The sequence below is a fragment of the Peromyscus leucopus genome, chromosome 3 (assembly GCF_004664715.2).
Source record: "Peromyscus leucopus breed LL Stock chromosome 3, UCI_PerLeu_2.1, whole genome shotgun sequence".
Taxonomy (NCBI): Eukaryota; Metazoa; Chordata; class Mammalia; order Rodentia; family Cricetidae; genus Peromyscus; species Peromyscus leucopus.
Window position 1 is genome coordinate 73,311,276 of NC_051065.1, and position 15,647 is coordinate 73,326,922.

Consider the following 15,647-nt stretch of genomic DNA (forward strand, 5'->3'; position numbering starts at 1 on the left):
GAGGCATCGGGGCAGAGAAGCTAGTCATTGCAAGGTGAGCCAGAACACGATTCTGAATGGGTCAAGAACCAACACTCACCAGGGATTTCCAGTTTGAAGCACACTAATAAAGGTTGATACCATATTTTTATTGATATATTTAACTTAAAAATCAGCCTCACTTTGTTAAATATCATTTATAAGCTGTGTTACAGTGTTTAAATAAAACAACAGCTTTTGGACCTGAACTGTCAAATATTAATATTAACTCTTTAAACTAATTAAGAGATAATATTTGAAAATATTAATAAGAGCCCCCACTTTTCATTATTTGAGTAATTGCTTTCTACTAATATTGTGATTTTTTTTTTTTTTTTTTTTTAATTCTTGATTTTTCTAGGGATTATTTCACATTTCAGCTGCTTTTGTTTTCTTCTGCTATCATTGAGGGGTCAAGAAAAAGTAAAGCTTCAGGTAAAACGCCTGATCCGTGATAGTGCTCGGCATCGTTTTGGCTGGAAAGATGAACCTCCTGTTTGGATGCTTGTCTGAAAGTGACTGTGGTGATTGAGACTTGTGCATGGAATCCTGGCTGCCTCACAATCGGCCTTGGTTTTGTTTTGGCTTTTGGAGATTTTTGGCTGTCTGCTTTTCTTCATGTTGTCTTGATCCACAATAACTATATGGATATGTGCTTGGACGTGCTAAATATTTATTTTGCATAGTTGGCTGCTTGAATTGTAAGTAATCTCTTTGGACAATGCAAACTTAAAGAGCTTGAGAAGCTGTAAGTGAAATATCAATTTATAGTTTATAATGAGCTTTTAAATGTATGTCATTAACATATATTTTGAGGTTTGATATTTTACCACAAGTAAAGTTGAAAATTCAAGAGCTGATTCCAGTCGGTATGTGGCCACTGTAGATGGCACAGATAATACTATTGCTTTTATAATAGAAAATATTGTTGGCCAGGATTGCTTTTAAGCTGCTGAAGCAGTGGAGTGTGAGCGACTTTGTACTGCCACCTTTACAATGTGTTATTAACGCCTAACGATGATGTGTGGCCAGTCTCAAGAACACGTTCCCCAGGGGCTGGAGAGAGATACTTCTGTGGTTCAGAATGTGCTGCTCTTACAGAAGACCCCAGTTCAATTCTTAGCACCTGTATCAGGCCACTCACAACTTCATAGGAAGGACCCCAGCTCTGCAGGATGGATCCAAGACCTCTGACCCGAGGGCACTAGCACACACAGAGTTTTTTTAAAAAAAGAATACTTTCTCTAAATATGTGGTCCTCTCCAGCTTGAGAATGTCACACACTTATGGTTGTCTAAAATTGTTCATTTGCATCAATATTTATGCTACTTTAATGTGAAACTTTTTAAAAATGAAGGAAAATTATGCCTTATAGCAAAATTCATGAAGCAGGCAAAAACCTACTTAATTAGCCAACCTAAATCCAAGTTTTGGTCCTAGGACACAACTAATTTAGTGCCCAGGTTAAGTTGCTTAACTCCCTTGAGGCTTTTTACTCCTGTGTGAATGTAGATAGCCATCGTTATTGTATAAGACTAACATAAAATACAAGTATGTCCAAAAGAACGTAATAAAGTGAGGTTTGTATTGCCTCATGTGAATGAAGCCACAGCATAGGCAGTGTTAGGCACACTCATCTGCATGCTTTTGTTCTGGTCTGGCCAGGATAATGAGTGTGCAAGGATGGCTAGGTCAGAAGTGTGTCGGATGTTCCTTCAACATGGATTTTTTTGAACAATTGGAGTATCAGCATGAGGAGGAAAAGGAATAGGATGCTAACTGGCTTTGTTTTTGAAGAACTCCATAAAATCCTTCCTACTAATAAAACAAATTTCATGGAGTGTTTTGTAACTTACAAAGTATTTTACATAATTCTTTAAAATCCTAACTGTAATATTTTGAATACATTTCCAATGTTGATACTAAAGACAAGTAATAGGATGCTTCAGAGGTTGATTATTAAACTACTAGCAAAATGGAAATCTGTATTGTTTTCAATTTTCAACTTTTTAATTTAGTTTTGTTTTTTGTTTTTGAGATAGGATCTCACTATGTAGTCTAGGCTGTCCTGGAAGATGCCCAGGATGTAGACCAGGATGGCCTTGAACTCATGGAGAGATACTCTTACCTCTGCCTCCCAATTAATTGCTGGGTGTATTGTGCCACCATGACCAACCCATAAATTTTTGTGGGTGGTCTCATCGTTCCCCCCACTCCCATTCTCACCATGTACCCTAGCTGTCCGTGAATACCCTCCTCCCATCTTGGCCTTCTGGGTGTGGTTATAGGAATGTCCACAATGCCCACCTCAACTTCCTACTCTGACCTGCTGTTCCTGCCTCTCCCTTCTTTAATGATCAATTCCCTTTCTGAAGCAGGTGTATATTGTAAAACTCAGAGAAGCTCAGATACCTGTTTCTGTGTTGAGATTCCCTTATCTGTATGTCACAATTAATACACAGATAATAAGGAGCCAGCGAGGTAGAATGGTATGCACTGTACCAGTTTCACTCTTAACTGCTCCAGATGTGTTTGGCCTGTGGTGGACACTTTGAAAAACGCAGTTCAATTTTCACATTGCATGGGTACATTTTATAGGGGGACTTTAAATTTTGAAAAACTAAGCATTATTTGCTTGAAACAGTGATTATGAGGTTTTACTTTAAGAATGAACATATTCTAATTTAGTCACTTAGCAGATTACATTTGAGCATTGAGTAGCTGGAGTGTTAACATTGGCTTTTAATTGTCTGACAGAGGTTTACAGGAAGCTGTTTCCAGCAGAGGTTGAGCTTTGGCTGTAAGCTGCTGTCTGGGGTGTTTGTGTGTGGGTGTGCTTGTCTTGATACTGAAAGTACAGTTGTGATTGTACTGGAACTGAATAGAATTAAAGATCAAAATAACTGGCTTTAATACCATATTCTGAATTATGGTAGAAAGTATTTGAGAGTTCATACTTGCCCCCATCAAGTTTAAAACAGCATTCATTATATAGAATTCTTAAAATATAATTCTTATTCTTAATTCTTATATTCTATATTCCTAATACAGTTTTATAGGTTGGATTTGCCTTTATTGTGTGAGTTTTATATGTAGAATAAAATACTATTTTTAAATAAAAACTTCAATTATATATTTTAGCTTTAATAAATACTAAAATTGTCATAGAAAAGTTTATAAAAAATGCTTATTGTAATAAATGAGACTTCGTTATAGGTTAGCCTAGAAGTGTTAGAAGTCATTTATTTTTCTCTCAACAATATATTCAGAGCGTGTTAAAAAGTTCTACATATTTCTATTTCATGTTGAATCTATAATGTGGAGTTACAGGAAAATAATAATGGCATTGGTTTTTCACATGCTCATCTCATTCATCTTATTTTGTGATAAGACTTGAGAGTTGTTTTCTGCTGAAGTCTGAACACATTGTTAGCTAGAAGAGACTGCTATGTTTTTATTTTTTTTTTATTTTTATTTTTTTTTTTTTTTTGTTTTTTCGAGACAGGGTTTCTCTGTGTAGCTTTGCGCCTTTCCTGGGACTCACTTGGTAGCCCAGGTTGGCCTCGAACTCACAGAGATCCGCCTGGCTCTGCCTCCCGAGTGCTGGGATTAAAGGCGTGTGCCACCACCACCCGGCGAGACTGCTATGTTTTAAGATCAATGTGTGCTGCAGTTTTGATTGCTTTTAATTATTTCTTTTGAGACAAGGTCCCTGTATGATCCAGGCTTGCCTTGAACTTGCAGTCCTCCTGCCTAAGCTTTCTGTGTACTAGGGTTGTGTGTCATAACTTATGGGAGTGTATTTTTCTTATTTGGGATTATATAAAGCCAGTAATGTCATAGTTATGGGTTGTATAAAAATAGTTTTGAAGTTTATTAGAAAATTCATTCATACGTTTGTTTGATTTGTCTTTGCAGATAGAATCTATGTGGTAGGAATACACTGTATTTTTTAGAATTACAGACCTTTACAAAGTGGTTTTTTCTATTTTGCAATGCTGGGGTTGAAACCTTTTGCTCTCCCTGCTATCTGTCTATTTAGTGCTTTGACTGTGAACTGAGTCCTTAAATGATAGGCTAGACACTAAGACTTCAGTGGAGATAAGAAAAGGGTCAAGGGAGAGACAGAAGAGAACTCTCTAGGGAGAAAACAGAAAAGGGGAAAGGCTGGGGTCCTCAAGGGTCAACAGAGAAACAGTAAAGTTCAGGAATGTGAGGGAAATGGTATAATACTTTCTTTTATCTCTGCGGTAGTTGTTGCTGATTATAATGCATTAGCTTTTGAGAGCTGATACCTTTTTTTACCCCCCACGGAAGTTGTTCATTACCAGGATTTTCTGTGGACCAAAATAGACTATTTTCCCTCCATCTGCTGTCTCAGAATGAATCATTGAGAGGGAGCCACACTATTCTCTGCAAGTCTTTTATTCATACTCTGCAGTGATGGCATGATTTTCAGCTTTTTTAAAGGGCACAAAGGATCTCTAGTTAACGTGCTAGTTGAAGCAGGGTTAAAATTGAACAGTCGTCTGGGTGTGGTGTTGCACACCTTTATTTCTAGCACTCAGAGGCAGAGGTGGAAGAGGATCTTTGTGAATTTGAGGCCAGTTTGGTGTACATAGTGAGTCTAGGTCAGCCAGGGCTGCACAGTAAGACTCTGTCTCAAAAATAAGCAAACAAATAAATAAAATAATATTGAAACAATTTAAATTAGAATTTCAGAACCCTTTACAGGCATATCTGCTTTGGAGTAAGGGGTTTTTCCTCGAAAACGCCGCAGAGTTTTTAGAATACCCTCAGTGCTGCATGGAAGTCACTCAGATCTGGGGTTGGTGTGGCATGAAGGGCTGTGAAGAGTTCCCTCCTGTACCCAGTCTCTGAAACTCTCAAGTTCCTTGAGTTGCTTTCAGAATTTAAGCAAGGGCACTGATAGCCTTCTGCTTTTTTCTCTTATTTTTTCTTTCTTTCTTTTTTTAAAGATAAGCAGCTTTTTAGCAGTTTTCTGTGGTGATTTCTCTTTGTTTCCTTTAATTAAAAACCTTAGAGTGGTGGTTTATATTCATGTCTTTTCAGCCATACTATACTAAACTTTTTTTTAACTATCTTGGACACTACACTAATATTGATACATAGCAGAAAGACTTAACTACAAATTACAAATGACTGAGTTGTTGATCTTTTGGCATTAGAACCTTGTGTAAGTTGAGAACTATGGTAGTCTGCCGTGACTTACTCTTATGCCTCAGTGCAATGGGAATGCAAGGCACCTTCCAGAAGCAGATCTGATGAGCGTCACTCAGTGTGAACAGTACTTCAAGTACAGGTGCTGGGTTTTGTATGGTTGTACAGGTAGAAGAAGTCATTCTTTGGTGGTTTTTTTTTTTTTTTTTTTTTTTCAGTTTGATGGCTAGTTTTCTTGTACTGAATTCATTGTTTTCTTCACAGAGGATGTGCTGAGTAAAGATGCTGGGGAATGTGCAATATGCCTTGAGGAATTGCAGCAGGGAGATACCATAGCACGACTGCCTTGCCTGTGTATATACCATAAAGGGTAAGTTTAGTAGTACTTTAAGTTGATAGTAAAGCAAAGGGATTATTCTTAGTTTCAAACTTTATAGTTAGGGCTAAAAAGTTTCTTCTTCATTCAAACTCTTCTGCCAAATTTAGAATCTCAATAACACCCCACCCACCTACATCACCCCCTTTGCTCAGATAAAATTTGAACATACATCTGTTGTATCTAAAAGACTGCCATTTCTAAAGCACCTAGTGTGGTGCAGGTGTTTGCACCTAGCAGCAGGTGGTCTGTGTAAGCCTAGCAGCCATTTCACGTCACAACTGGGAAATGAGAAAGGAGGAAGTTTCTCCAGACCTCTATTTCTAGCAAATGGCAAACCAAGATTCCAACAGATTGGGAATTCCAAGAGATTGACTCCAAAGCCCATCTGGTGTTTTGTACATTCTTCTTGCTTTCAGAAGAACACAACAATTTTTAGTTTAAAAAACAAAGCCAGGTGTGGCACTTCTTTAATCCCAGCACTCAAGAGGCAGAAGCAGGTGACTCTCTGTGAGTTACAGGCCAACCTGATCTACATAGTGAGTTCTGGGCTAGTAGAGAGACCCTGTTGCAAAAACCACCACTATTTGAGGTAGCCACGTAAAGAATAGAAAATTAGGGACTGGAGAGTTGGCTCAGGGGTTAAGAGCACATACTAGTCAGTTCAGTTCCCAGCACCCACGTCAAACAGTTCACAACCACCTGTGACTCTAGCTTTGGGGGAGGGTACCGGCACTCAAATGCACATATCTATACACATACAGATGATTAAAAGAAATAATAATAAAATACATTTACATAGAGAAAGCAGAGTAAATAATTCAAAATAAGGAGACAAAAATAAAATCCAGACATACCAGTAATTATTATCTATAAGAATAAAATGGAATTAGGTGAAATATTAGAATATTGATAAACAACATGCGTTAAGGGTATGGACAAATATGCAATTAAAAGGATAGAGAACTATATCCAGGCAGTAATAACTAAACTAACAATGTGTACCAATGTCACACAAAGTAAACCATTAAAGCAGCATTATTTAGAGAAGATTTTTTGTATAATGGTAAATGCTGAAAACTCTCCTTGATCTGTTTTAACATGTAAACTGTTAGAAGAAACTGACAACTCTGTCATCATAATGGAAAAGTTTTACATTTTCGTGACTAAATAAATAAAAAAAAAATGAGTCAAGATACAGATAAATTGAGTCGTTTCAGCTTTTCAAGATGTGGTTTTGTTTGTTTTTGCAGATAGACTCTAACTCCTGGCCCGGGATAGCTTCAGACTCTCCATGTAGTTAGACTGCCCTCAGCTCGTTCCTCCCCAGCCTCCTGAGAGCAGGCATTTTGGCTGTGCTTCTGTGCCTTGTTTCCAGCTCATTTCTTGGTACTGGAGATAGACTTTGGGGCCTTGCATTCTTTACCACTGAACTGCACCCCCAGCCTGTGGTTCAGTCTAATGAGTGCATACATTTCCCTGTCAAGTACACAAAGAATATTCTAGAAATCAGTTGTGTTTTAATCCATAAAGCATACCTCAGCAGACTTTTACAATAAATAGGCACCATACAGAACTCTGACCATCATCAGATACCAGGAATGACAGCAGAACTCATTCTTAGATAGCCTTCTGAATAACATATACATCAAAGAACGTGGGAAACAATTGTAACTGAACAGTGACAAACAGTCTGGATGTGCGCCTATAGTGAGTAATCAGGAGATTGTAGAGTAGATGCTGAGAGTTAGCAAAGTAGCAGCAGACGGCGAAAGTGCTGATTAAAAACAATGCATGAATCTTAAAAGTTCTTATTAATAAAATCAAACCTGAGGCAGGTAGGGTGAACACTGGAAGGTCAGAGACAGAACAAGCCACAGCTAACCTCACCTGACCAACTTCTCAGCTGGTCCTATTTCCTCAGACTGGAAGCTTCTGTGTCCTCATCCCAATGGCTCTCAGCTGAACTGCTGCTCAAAACCTAAAAGCTTAACCAGCCCAATACTTAACTGGCCAAATGCTTCTAGTTTCTGGTCCTCACACCTTATATACCTTTCTGCTTTCTACCACTAGTCCCTGGGATTAAAGGCGTGTGTCACCATGCCTGGCCATTTCCAATGTGGCCTTGAACTCACAGAGATCCAGAGGGATTTCTGTCTCTGAAGTGCTAGGATTAAAGGATGTGAGTGCCACCATTTTCTAGCCATTGTGGTTGTTTTATCTCTGACCCCAGATAAGTTTATTAGGGTGCACAATATTTTGGGGAACACAATACCACCACACAATGCACTAAAGTTGAAGATAATTCTGGGAAAAACTGTTAACAGAATTGTCTCCAGAAGGAAAAAATAGAAAAGGACATAATTTGACACAAATTAAGAATAAATGGAAAACTCACTGCTAATATTCTTGAATTTAGAATTTTAACAAATGGACAATCTCCTTAAATGTGTAATTTTATTAATACTGATTAAAAAAGAAATTCAAAACCTCAACTGCTGACTGCTTTAAGAAGTTAAGACTAAACCTGAAAAATGGCAAACATTGATTAGAGAAATGCAAACAAACCCTAAAGCAGCCTTCAGAGATGGTTTGACGGTGGGTCTCTGTATTCAGAGAAGAAAGAAAACAGCAGCTATTTGACACCAGACAAGGACTGAGTGCGAAGGAAACTTAAAATGCAGAAATCCAGATTGAATAATACCAGTCTAAAGTAGTGTCTCATGCTAGGGATAAGCTCTGTGGAAAAGCGCTTGCCTTAGGACCTGGAGCCAACTATTAGTGACACACACATACACAGAATAAACAAGCAAATAAATGAGTGAATGAAATTATACCTCAGGACCAAATTGGATTTATGCTGGGGCTGAACCAACACTATAAAATGAGACCATTAGCCCAGTAAATGAGGAAGCTTTAAGGAAAAGTCTGTCTGTGTTCATGACCTTTACAGCAAAAACTCAGGCTCAATAATAGGTCAGAACGATATCAGAACTGGGCCAGTGAGAGGGATCAGCAGGTAAAGGCACTTGCTGCCAAGGCCGACAACTCAAGCTTATTCCCCCAGACCCACATGGCAGAAAGAGAACCAGTTCCTGTATGCTGCTCTCTCACCTCTGCATGCACAGCAGGGTGCTCACATACACACACACCCATGCACACACATGGATGGGTGGGTACATAGAGAGATATGGGTGATAGGGAATAAAAATTATTTAAATCAATGAGGGTTTATTGGGTTGTCAGATAGGTGACTTATGTGTGGAAATTGTTGCTTTCATGTCCCACAAAGAAAAAAAATGAACTTTTCTTTAAATAGTACCATTAAAAGTAACAAGGGCTACAGAAGCAATAATGTATTAGAAATAGTTTCTAGAAAAGGTATATGAGACTTTTAAAAAAATTTAAAACCTTATTGAAATAAGGTATCTAAGATTTATACATGTAAAGCATATTATGTATAGAAAAATGCAGTATTATAAAAATAATATTTATACCCTAATTAGCCTATATAGTTAATGCTATCCTGTTGTTGGTTGTTTTTGCTTTTTTGTGGGGTCCACCACCCAGCTCCCAAATAAATCAAACACAGAGGCTTACTCTTAGTTATAAATGCTGGGCCTTAGTTTGGCTTGTTTCTTGCCAGTTTTCCTTAACATAAATTATCCCATCTACCCTTTGCCTCTGGGTTTTTTTTTGTTTTTGTTTTTTTTTTTTTCTCTTTTCTATAAATCTTACTTTCACTCTTAGGTGGCTGGGTGGCTGGCCCCTGGTGTCCTCCTCTCCTTGTTCTCTTGCTCTTTCTCTTTTCTCTTTTCTCCTCCAAGAGTTCTCCTTCTATTCTCTCTGCCTGCCAGCCCTGCCTATCCTTTCTCCTGCCTCCCTATTGGCCACTCAGCTCTTTATTAGACCATCAGGTGTTTTAGAGAGGCACAGTAACACAGCTTCACAGAGTTAAACAAATGCAACATAAACAAAAATACAACACATTTTTACATCATTAAAACAAATGTTCACTTCATAAACAAATGTAACACACCTTAAAATAATATTCTATTAGCCGGGCGGTGGTGGCGCACGCCTTTAATCCCAGCACTTGGGAGGCAGAGCCAGGCGGATCTCTGTGAGTTCGAGGCCAGCCTGGGCTACCAAGTGAGTTCCAGGAAAGGCGCAAAGCTACACAGAGAAACCCTGTCTTGAAAAAAAAAAAAAAATTCTACAACACTCTCCCAATCAAATCTTAGTTTCTTGTAACTGGACACAGTGTTTATATATATAAATAAGTGAAGGGCTAAAGAGCAGTGACCAAAGGACAATAGTACAAACTTCATGTGCTTGTGAGGATTTAAATGTGTTAAAATTTGGGAAATGTTGGCACTAAATTGAGTGAAAAAATTATTTGACTACAGATGGTGTTACAGTGTCATAGAGCAGGCTGTTGATGAGTAGTGCTGGGATTCATTGGTTATTGATATGGAAAAACAGTTGAATCATTTTTGAAATTTGAAATAAAAGTTCTAGGTTGTCTCCATAATACCTGTGAAATTCAAAAATCTAAAGAAGTAAAATAAGGGAAGAAAATAAGGAATTGTTTTTGACCTTTTGGTAAGGAATTTCTTTTTGCTTAAGATATACCCTTTTCCCCTCCATCCCCGCCCCCTCAAATAAGCTTAAGGGTGCTCAAAGATGACTCAGCAGCTAAGAATACTGTTCTGCTCTTGTGAAGAGGATCTGAGCTCGGTTCCCAGCATTCACATGGCTCATAGCCTCCTGTAACTTCAGTTCCAGAGGATTTAACTCCCTCTTATCAAGGGCTGATGCACACACATGGTACCCTACATACATTTAGGCACACATACATACACATAGACAAATTTAAATTATAAACTTAGAAGACTGATAATTTAAAATTTGATAGTTTAAAAATTGTAGCATATTCACATTTGAGGTAGAAACTAGACTTTGTAGTGGAAATTGCTCTTGACAACAAAAGTTTTGTGATTGAAATAGTACACAGTCCTTTGGTTAGATGCTGTAGCAGATGATGCTTAAGTTGGCAGATAGAAGCATGATAGTGTAATGACATGGTAATAGTCTGGTCCAGGTGATACCTTTTCTCCACCATAAGTGCTGCTTTGTACAGCTGCAGAGGAGAAGACACAACTACAACAAGCCATGCAGTAATGCAGTGTTGAAGAGCACTCATCCCCCCATGGCCCTGTAGGTATCCCTTCAGGCTAAGTGTTTCAAAGGAGCCCAAGTCACAGTTCTCAGTTTTATGTGCATTGGCTTTTGTCTTCATGGCCTATCAGTCTGGATTCTTTTTAACTATATATGGCAATAAACTCATAACATTCCAAAAAGTACATTATTTATTAGAAATGAACATGTCATTGTTCTGATAACAAATTATGTTGCATGGTCTGCCTTTAATCTGTTTTTTACCATCAAACCTTGTTATTTTAAGTTTATAATTTTGTGGAAAGGGTTATTAAAAAAGCATTAAACAGTGCCATTATTTAGTAGGTAGAAGCAGAAAGATGTCTAATTTGTGATCAGCATAGCAAGATCTTGTTTCAGATGCCTGACTCCGCCCCCCCAAAATATATATATATATATATATATTGTAACTAAGGTACCTGAATAATAGTAGCTTCTTGAAAATTTGTAAGAAAAAAACTGTAGAACATTGAAAAATGCAAAGAAAAAATTGTGACTGGTGCGATAGTTCATGGGGAAAAGTGCTCTCTCCAAGTCTGACCGCCTGAGTTGGATCTCCAGCACCATTAGGTAGAACGAAAGAACTTACTCCTGTGGGCTCGTGCCAGCACATAATCACCAAATCTCTCTCACACACACCCCACACCCTACATATCAATTATGATAAAAGATTTTTGAAAATGTAATTCAGTAAAGAGGGTTGATGTGGTTGGTAAGCAGCTATAGTTACAACGTATATGCTATAAGTCAGTCATTCTGTTCTCAAGTCTGTGCTGCAGAAGAAGTCTAGAGAGAGCAGCCACTGCCCTTAGTTACGACCAGGAGGAAAGAAAGCATCTAAACCAGGATGTGAGAAAGCCTTACTGTGACTCTCTAAACTGTAATTAGTGACAAGATTAATTTATAATTTGTGTGACCTTTCAGAAACTGTTCATAGATAATTGGGGATATCTATAGTAAAAGAACAGATAAGAAAATTGTGATATACTTTTTGTCATTATTTATTTTGAAACAGGATCTCATCAAGTTTTCTATGCTGGTCTTAAACCTATAATCTTCCTGCCTGCCTCAGTAACCCAAGCAGCTCGGATTATAGGCTTGTGGCATCAAGTCCATGTGCTATATTTATATAGTGGAATACAAATTGAAAAGCACTTACAAAGAAGGCAAATATGGCATAATATTTATGGTGGCACTGATGTAGATTTTTAAACATGGGACAATACTATGTGTATTTAGAATACATGCCTCTATATTTATGCGGTAAGAAAATGGCTGAGAATAAAATTCAGAATACTGATTTCCTGTTGGAGCTGCTAAGAGAAAGGGCTATCACAGTCTAAACCACCAGTGAGGTAGTTTACAATAGAAACTATGTGAGTTGATACTAGTTTGATGAGATGGGATCTGGAGTGAGTTATATTGCCTTCTCATGATGAGCCTAGATGACATGGATATAAAGTAAGAACCCATTTTAGACTGCATAAGTATTATTCAAATGCACTGTGAGTGTAACTACAGCTGGAGCATTTGGTTTGAGATGTATTTTTGTAGATGAGTTTTTTAGGGTGCAGTGGTACAGACCAGAGTAAAACCATGATATTTAGAGTAAATATTACAGTGGTGGCAGGAGCTGCTTTAGTCGCTTGGAAGACATGATTATTGAGGTAGTGTACCTTTATTTTCTATTTTCACCTGTAGAACTCCCTGTCAGACTATGAGGATGACATCTTTTTGTCCCTTCAGGATACTGGCTAACCTGGCTATATGAGCATACAGAAATTAACCTGTGCCCCCAATGAGAACTCTGAGAAGTTTGAATCCTGCTCTAGTACTCATACACTGCTGCCCGAGTTACTTGTCCTTTGAAGACATTGATGTAATCATTTGCCACAGCTCTGCGAATTTGAGAAAATGAAGGAACAATGTGTACAACTGTTTTTTTTGTACAACGAGGGAAATGTATTACATCTGTCCAACAGTGGAGCAGCCATTACACATCACTACTGAGAGCACTTGAAATGGGGCTGAGAAACTGGACTCTGTTGTTAATTAAGCTAATGAATTTAAATAACTACTGCATTGGACATTGCTGATCTATGTTAGGAATAATTATGAGCTTCGAAGATAGCTCACTAAAGTGCTTGTCTTGTAAGAATGAGGACCTGAGTTCAATCCTTGGAACACACGCAGAAAAGCTGCTGTGGCGACAAGCCATTACAATCTCAATGCTTAAGGAGGTGGAAATGAGTGTCACTGGGACTCACTGGACAGCTAGCCCCACGAACCTACTTAGAGAATTCTGGGCTACTGACAAGCCCTGTTTTGTTTGGGTTTTGTTTTGTTTTAACAAAAAAGGTGGGAAGCACTTGAGAAATGACCTCCTAGGTTGTGTGTGGCTTCCACATGTACACACACATACATATATAGGCATGCACATATGTATACATACACAAACCCAAAGAATAATTATGTGTACCCTGTACATCATTTCCAGTAAGACCATGAATGCTCTATAAATGTAAATAGATCAGGGTATCTTTGTCTGTGTATATATGGACTGCAGAGCAGGGTGGAATTAAAGGGTCAATAATTATCTATAAACATGAAATTTTAAGTGTTAAGCATTATTGTCAAGAATTAAAATTTTAAAGCTTTTTATTGCATTGCTAGGCAAGCTAAACAGGCCTGTGTGTAACTGTTTTGAAAAGGAAATGTTATTCTAACTTTTGAATATTAATGAAATGGTAGTTCTTTAAGGTAATAGTTACTCTCTTTAAATTTGAAAGTATGTCATAGCATAATTATTCGAGGATTTTCTCCCTTAATAATGTAAAATAACTAAAATATAATTAACATCCTTTACTGTATTTGTCAGGTGTGATCATTAAAAATACTGATTGTTTTCCAAAGACACTAAAAGCCAAGTAGTAGATGTTTTTATTATGACTGTTGTGATATCATTATACGTAGGATTATACTTTTCTGGTTTTGTTCTTTTCTAGCTGCATAGATGAATGGTTTGAAGTAAATAGATCTTGTCCAGAGCACCCTTCAGATTAAGCATCAGATTCCTGTGTTATGGGTAAGTGTCCCTTTGTTTTGTTTTGTTTTAATTGATTTATAAACTATTATTTTGAATTACTATTTCACCTTCAGTTTTTTTCAACTTTTTTAGTGTGTGTGTGTGTCTGTCTGTCTGTCTGCACTTGCCTACTGCATGTGGTCATGTGTCATGTACAAGCCTTGGCATGTGTGTGGAGGTCAGAGGACAACCTGCCTGCAGAAATTCGTTCCGGCCTTTGACCATGGAGGTCCCAGTAATTGAACTCGGTTCTGAAGCACTCACCTTTGCTGCTGAGCTACCTCTCAAGCTACCTCAGCTCTCATTGTTATCCATCCATTTACTCACCAAGGCACGTTTCTGTGTGCATGTCTGTATATGTTTTCTAGGTATTTTGCGAGACTACTATACAAAAACTCACATTTAAAGCTATACTAAGGAGGCTAAGTCTTGTTCAGGGTTAGAACACAGACTTAACTGTCACAAGCACCAAAACCACTCCCCAAACAACAGCAAAACAATAACATGAAAAGCAACTGTTCCTGATTCTTGAATAGAGTTAGGTGTTGAATAACTACAATACCCTTGCTCCTTAGAAACATACTTGTTTATTTAATTACAGTTTACTACTTGGAAAAAAAACAGTGAGGTACAAATCATGACCACATCTTCCAGGAAGAATTCTTTAAGGGTCAGAGAGAGAGGTTAAGTCCCATGATTTTAAAAAGCAAGTTGTACCATACTTCTCAGAATATTTATGTTGCATATGCATAGCTTTTTGCATGTCATTACATCTGAGTCAAGTGGTTTAAAGAAAGAGGGTTGGGGGCATGCCAGGGAAGCATGAAGACCCGAGTTCAGATCCCCAGAACCCATGTGAAAAAAACACTGGGCAGGTGGTCCACACTGAAATACTAATGCTGGGGGAGCGGAGGCAGGAGGATCTTGGGAGCTTACTGGTCTAGCCTAGTTGGCAATCTCCAGATTTAGTGAGAGACCCTATATCAAAAATATGGTGGAGAGCAATTGAGGAGGACATGACTTGTCAACTTCTGGCTCCCACATGTGAGCACAGGCACACACACTCTCATATATGAACGATAAAAAGAAGCAAGGCACACTTCAAGTCCAGATTGTACAGAATTTAGTCTACATGTTTAAGCATTGTCCCAGGTGTTTTCTCAGGTAATATAACTGCAGTCATTCAGAAGTCTTATGTGCTGGGGTCATTTCCTGTCTGCTACTTGTTTGAAGTGAGAGTAAGCTGCTCAGTACTTCAGTATTCAGATAAGGAAGTTAGAGCCGTGGGAGGCTTGGAGGACATGTGGTCTGTGGTGCCAATTTGCACCCAGCCCATACATCACATTGCAGTACTAAATGGAGAGTGGTTTTATTCTGCAGAGGTAGTTTATTTGAAAATGCTTAGTGAATTAAAGGTAAACCGTGACTATATTTTTCTTTAATGTATCTCCCATAAGGAAAATTAAAGTAAGGCATCATTTAGCATTGAAAAAAAAATGAGGTTAACTTAGTTGTCATCTTTAAGCTAATTTAGCTAATCTTGCAATGATTCAGAGAACTGAGAGACTCATGATGAAGGTGAGAAGACTAGCCAGCTGTAGACTTGCTGAGCAGCTGTAGCTAGAAGTTGGGAGTGTTGTTCTGGGGTCTTGTTCTCTGCCATCCTTGAATAATTTCGTGGTGCTTGATGTGTGTGCTGGCTAATTTTATGTCAGCTTGACACAAGCCAGGGCCAGCAGAGAAGAGGGAACCTCAATTGAGAAAATG

At 38.1% G+C, this 15,647-nt stretch overlaps 1 protein-coding gene across 2 annotated transcripts in view; it reads left to right on the forward strand.

Moving 5' to 3' along the window:
* The window catches only part of Znrf2 (zinc and ring finger 2), a 76,131-nt gene that overhangs the window by 54,159 nt on the left and 6,325 nt on the right, over nucleotides 1-15,647 (forward strand). The window contains exons 3-4 of one of the 2 annotated variants that reach the window (XM_028864120.2): nucleotides 5,464-5,569; nucleotides 13,801-13,880. In XM_028864120.2, the coding sequence (XP_028719953.1) occupies nucleotides 5,464-5,569; nucleotides 13,801-13,858 (164 nt within the window). In that variant the 3' untranslated portion in view covers nucleotides 13,859-13,880. Of the gene's footprint in view, nucleotides 1-379; nucleotides 454-5,463; nucleotides 5,570-13,800; nucleotides 13,881-15,647 lie in introns of those variants that run through there. The other variant, XM_028864121.2, reaches the window with a different exon arrangement.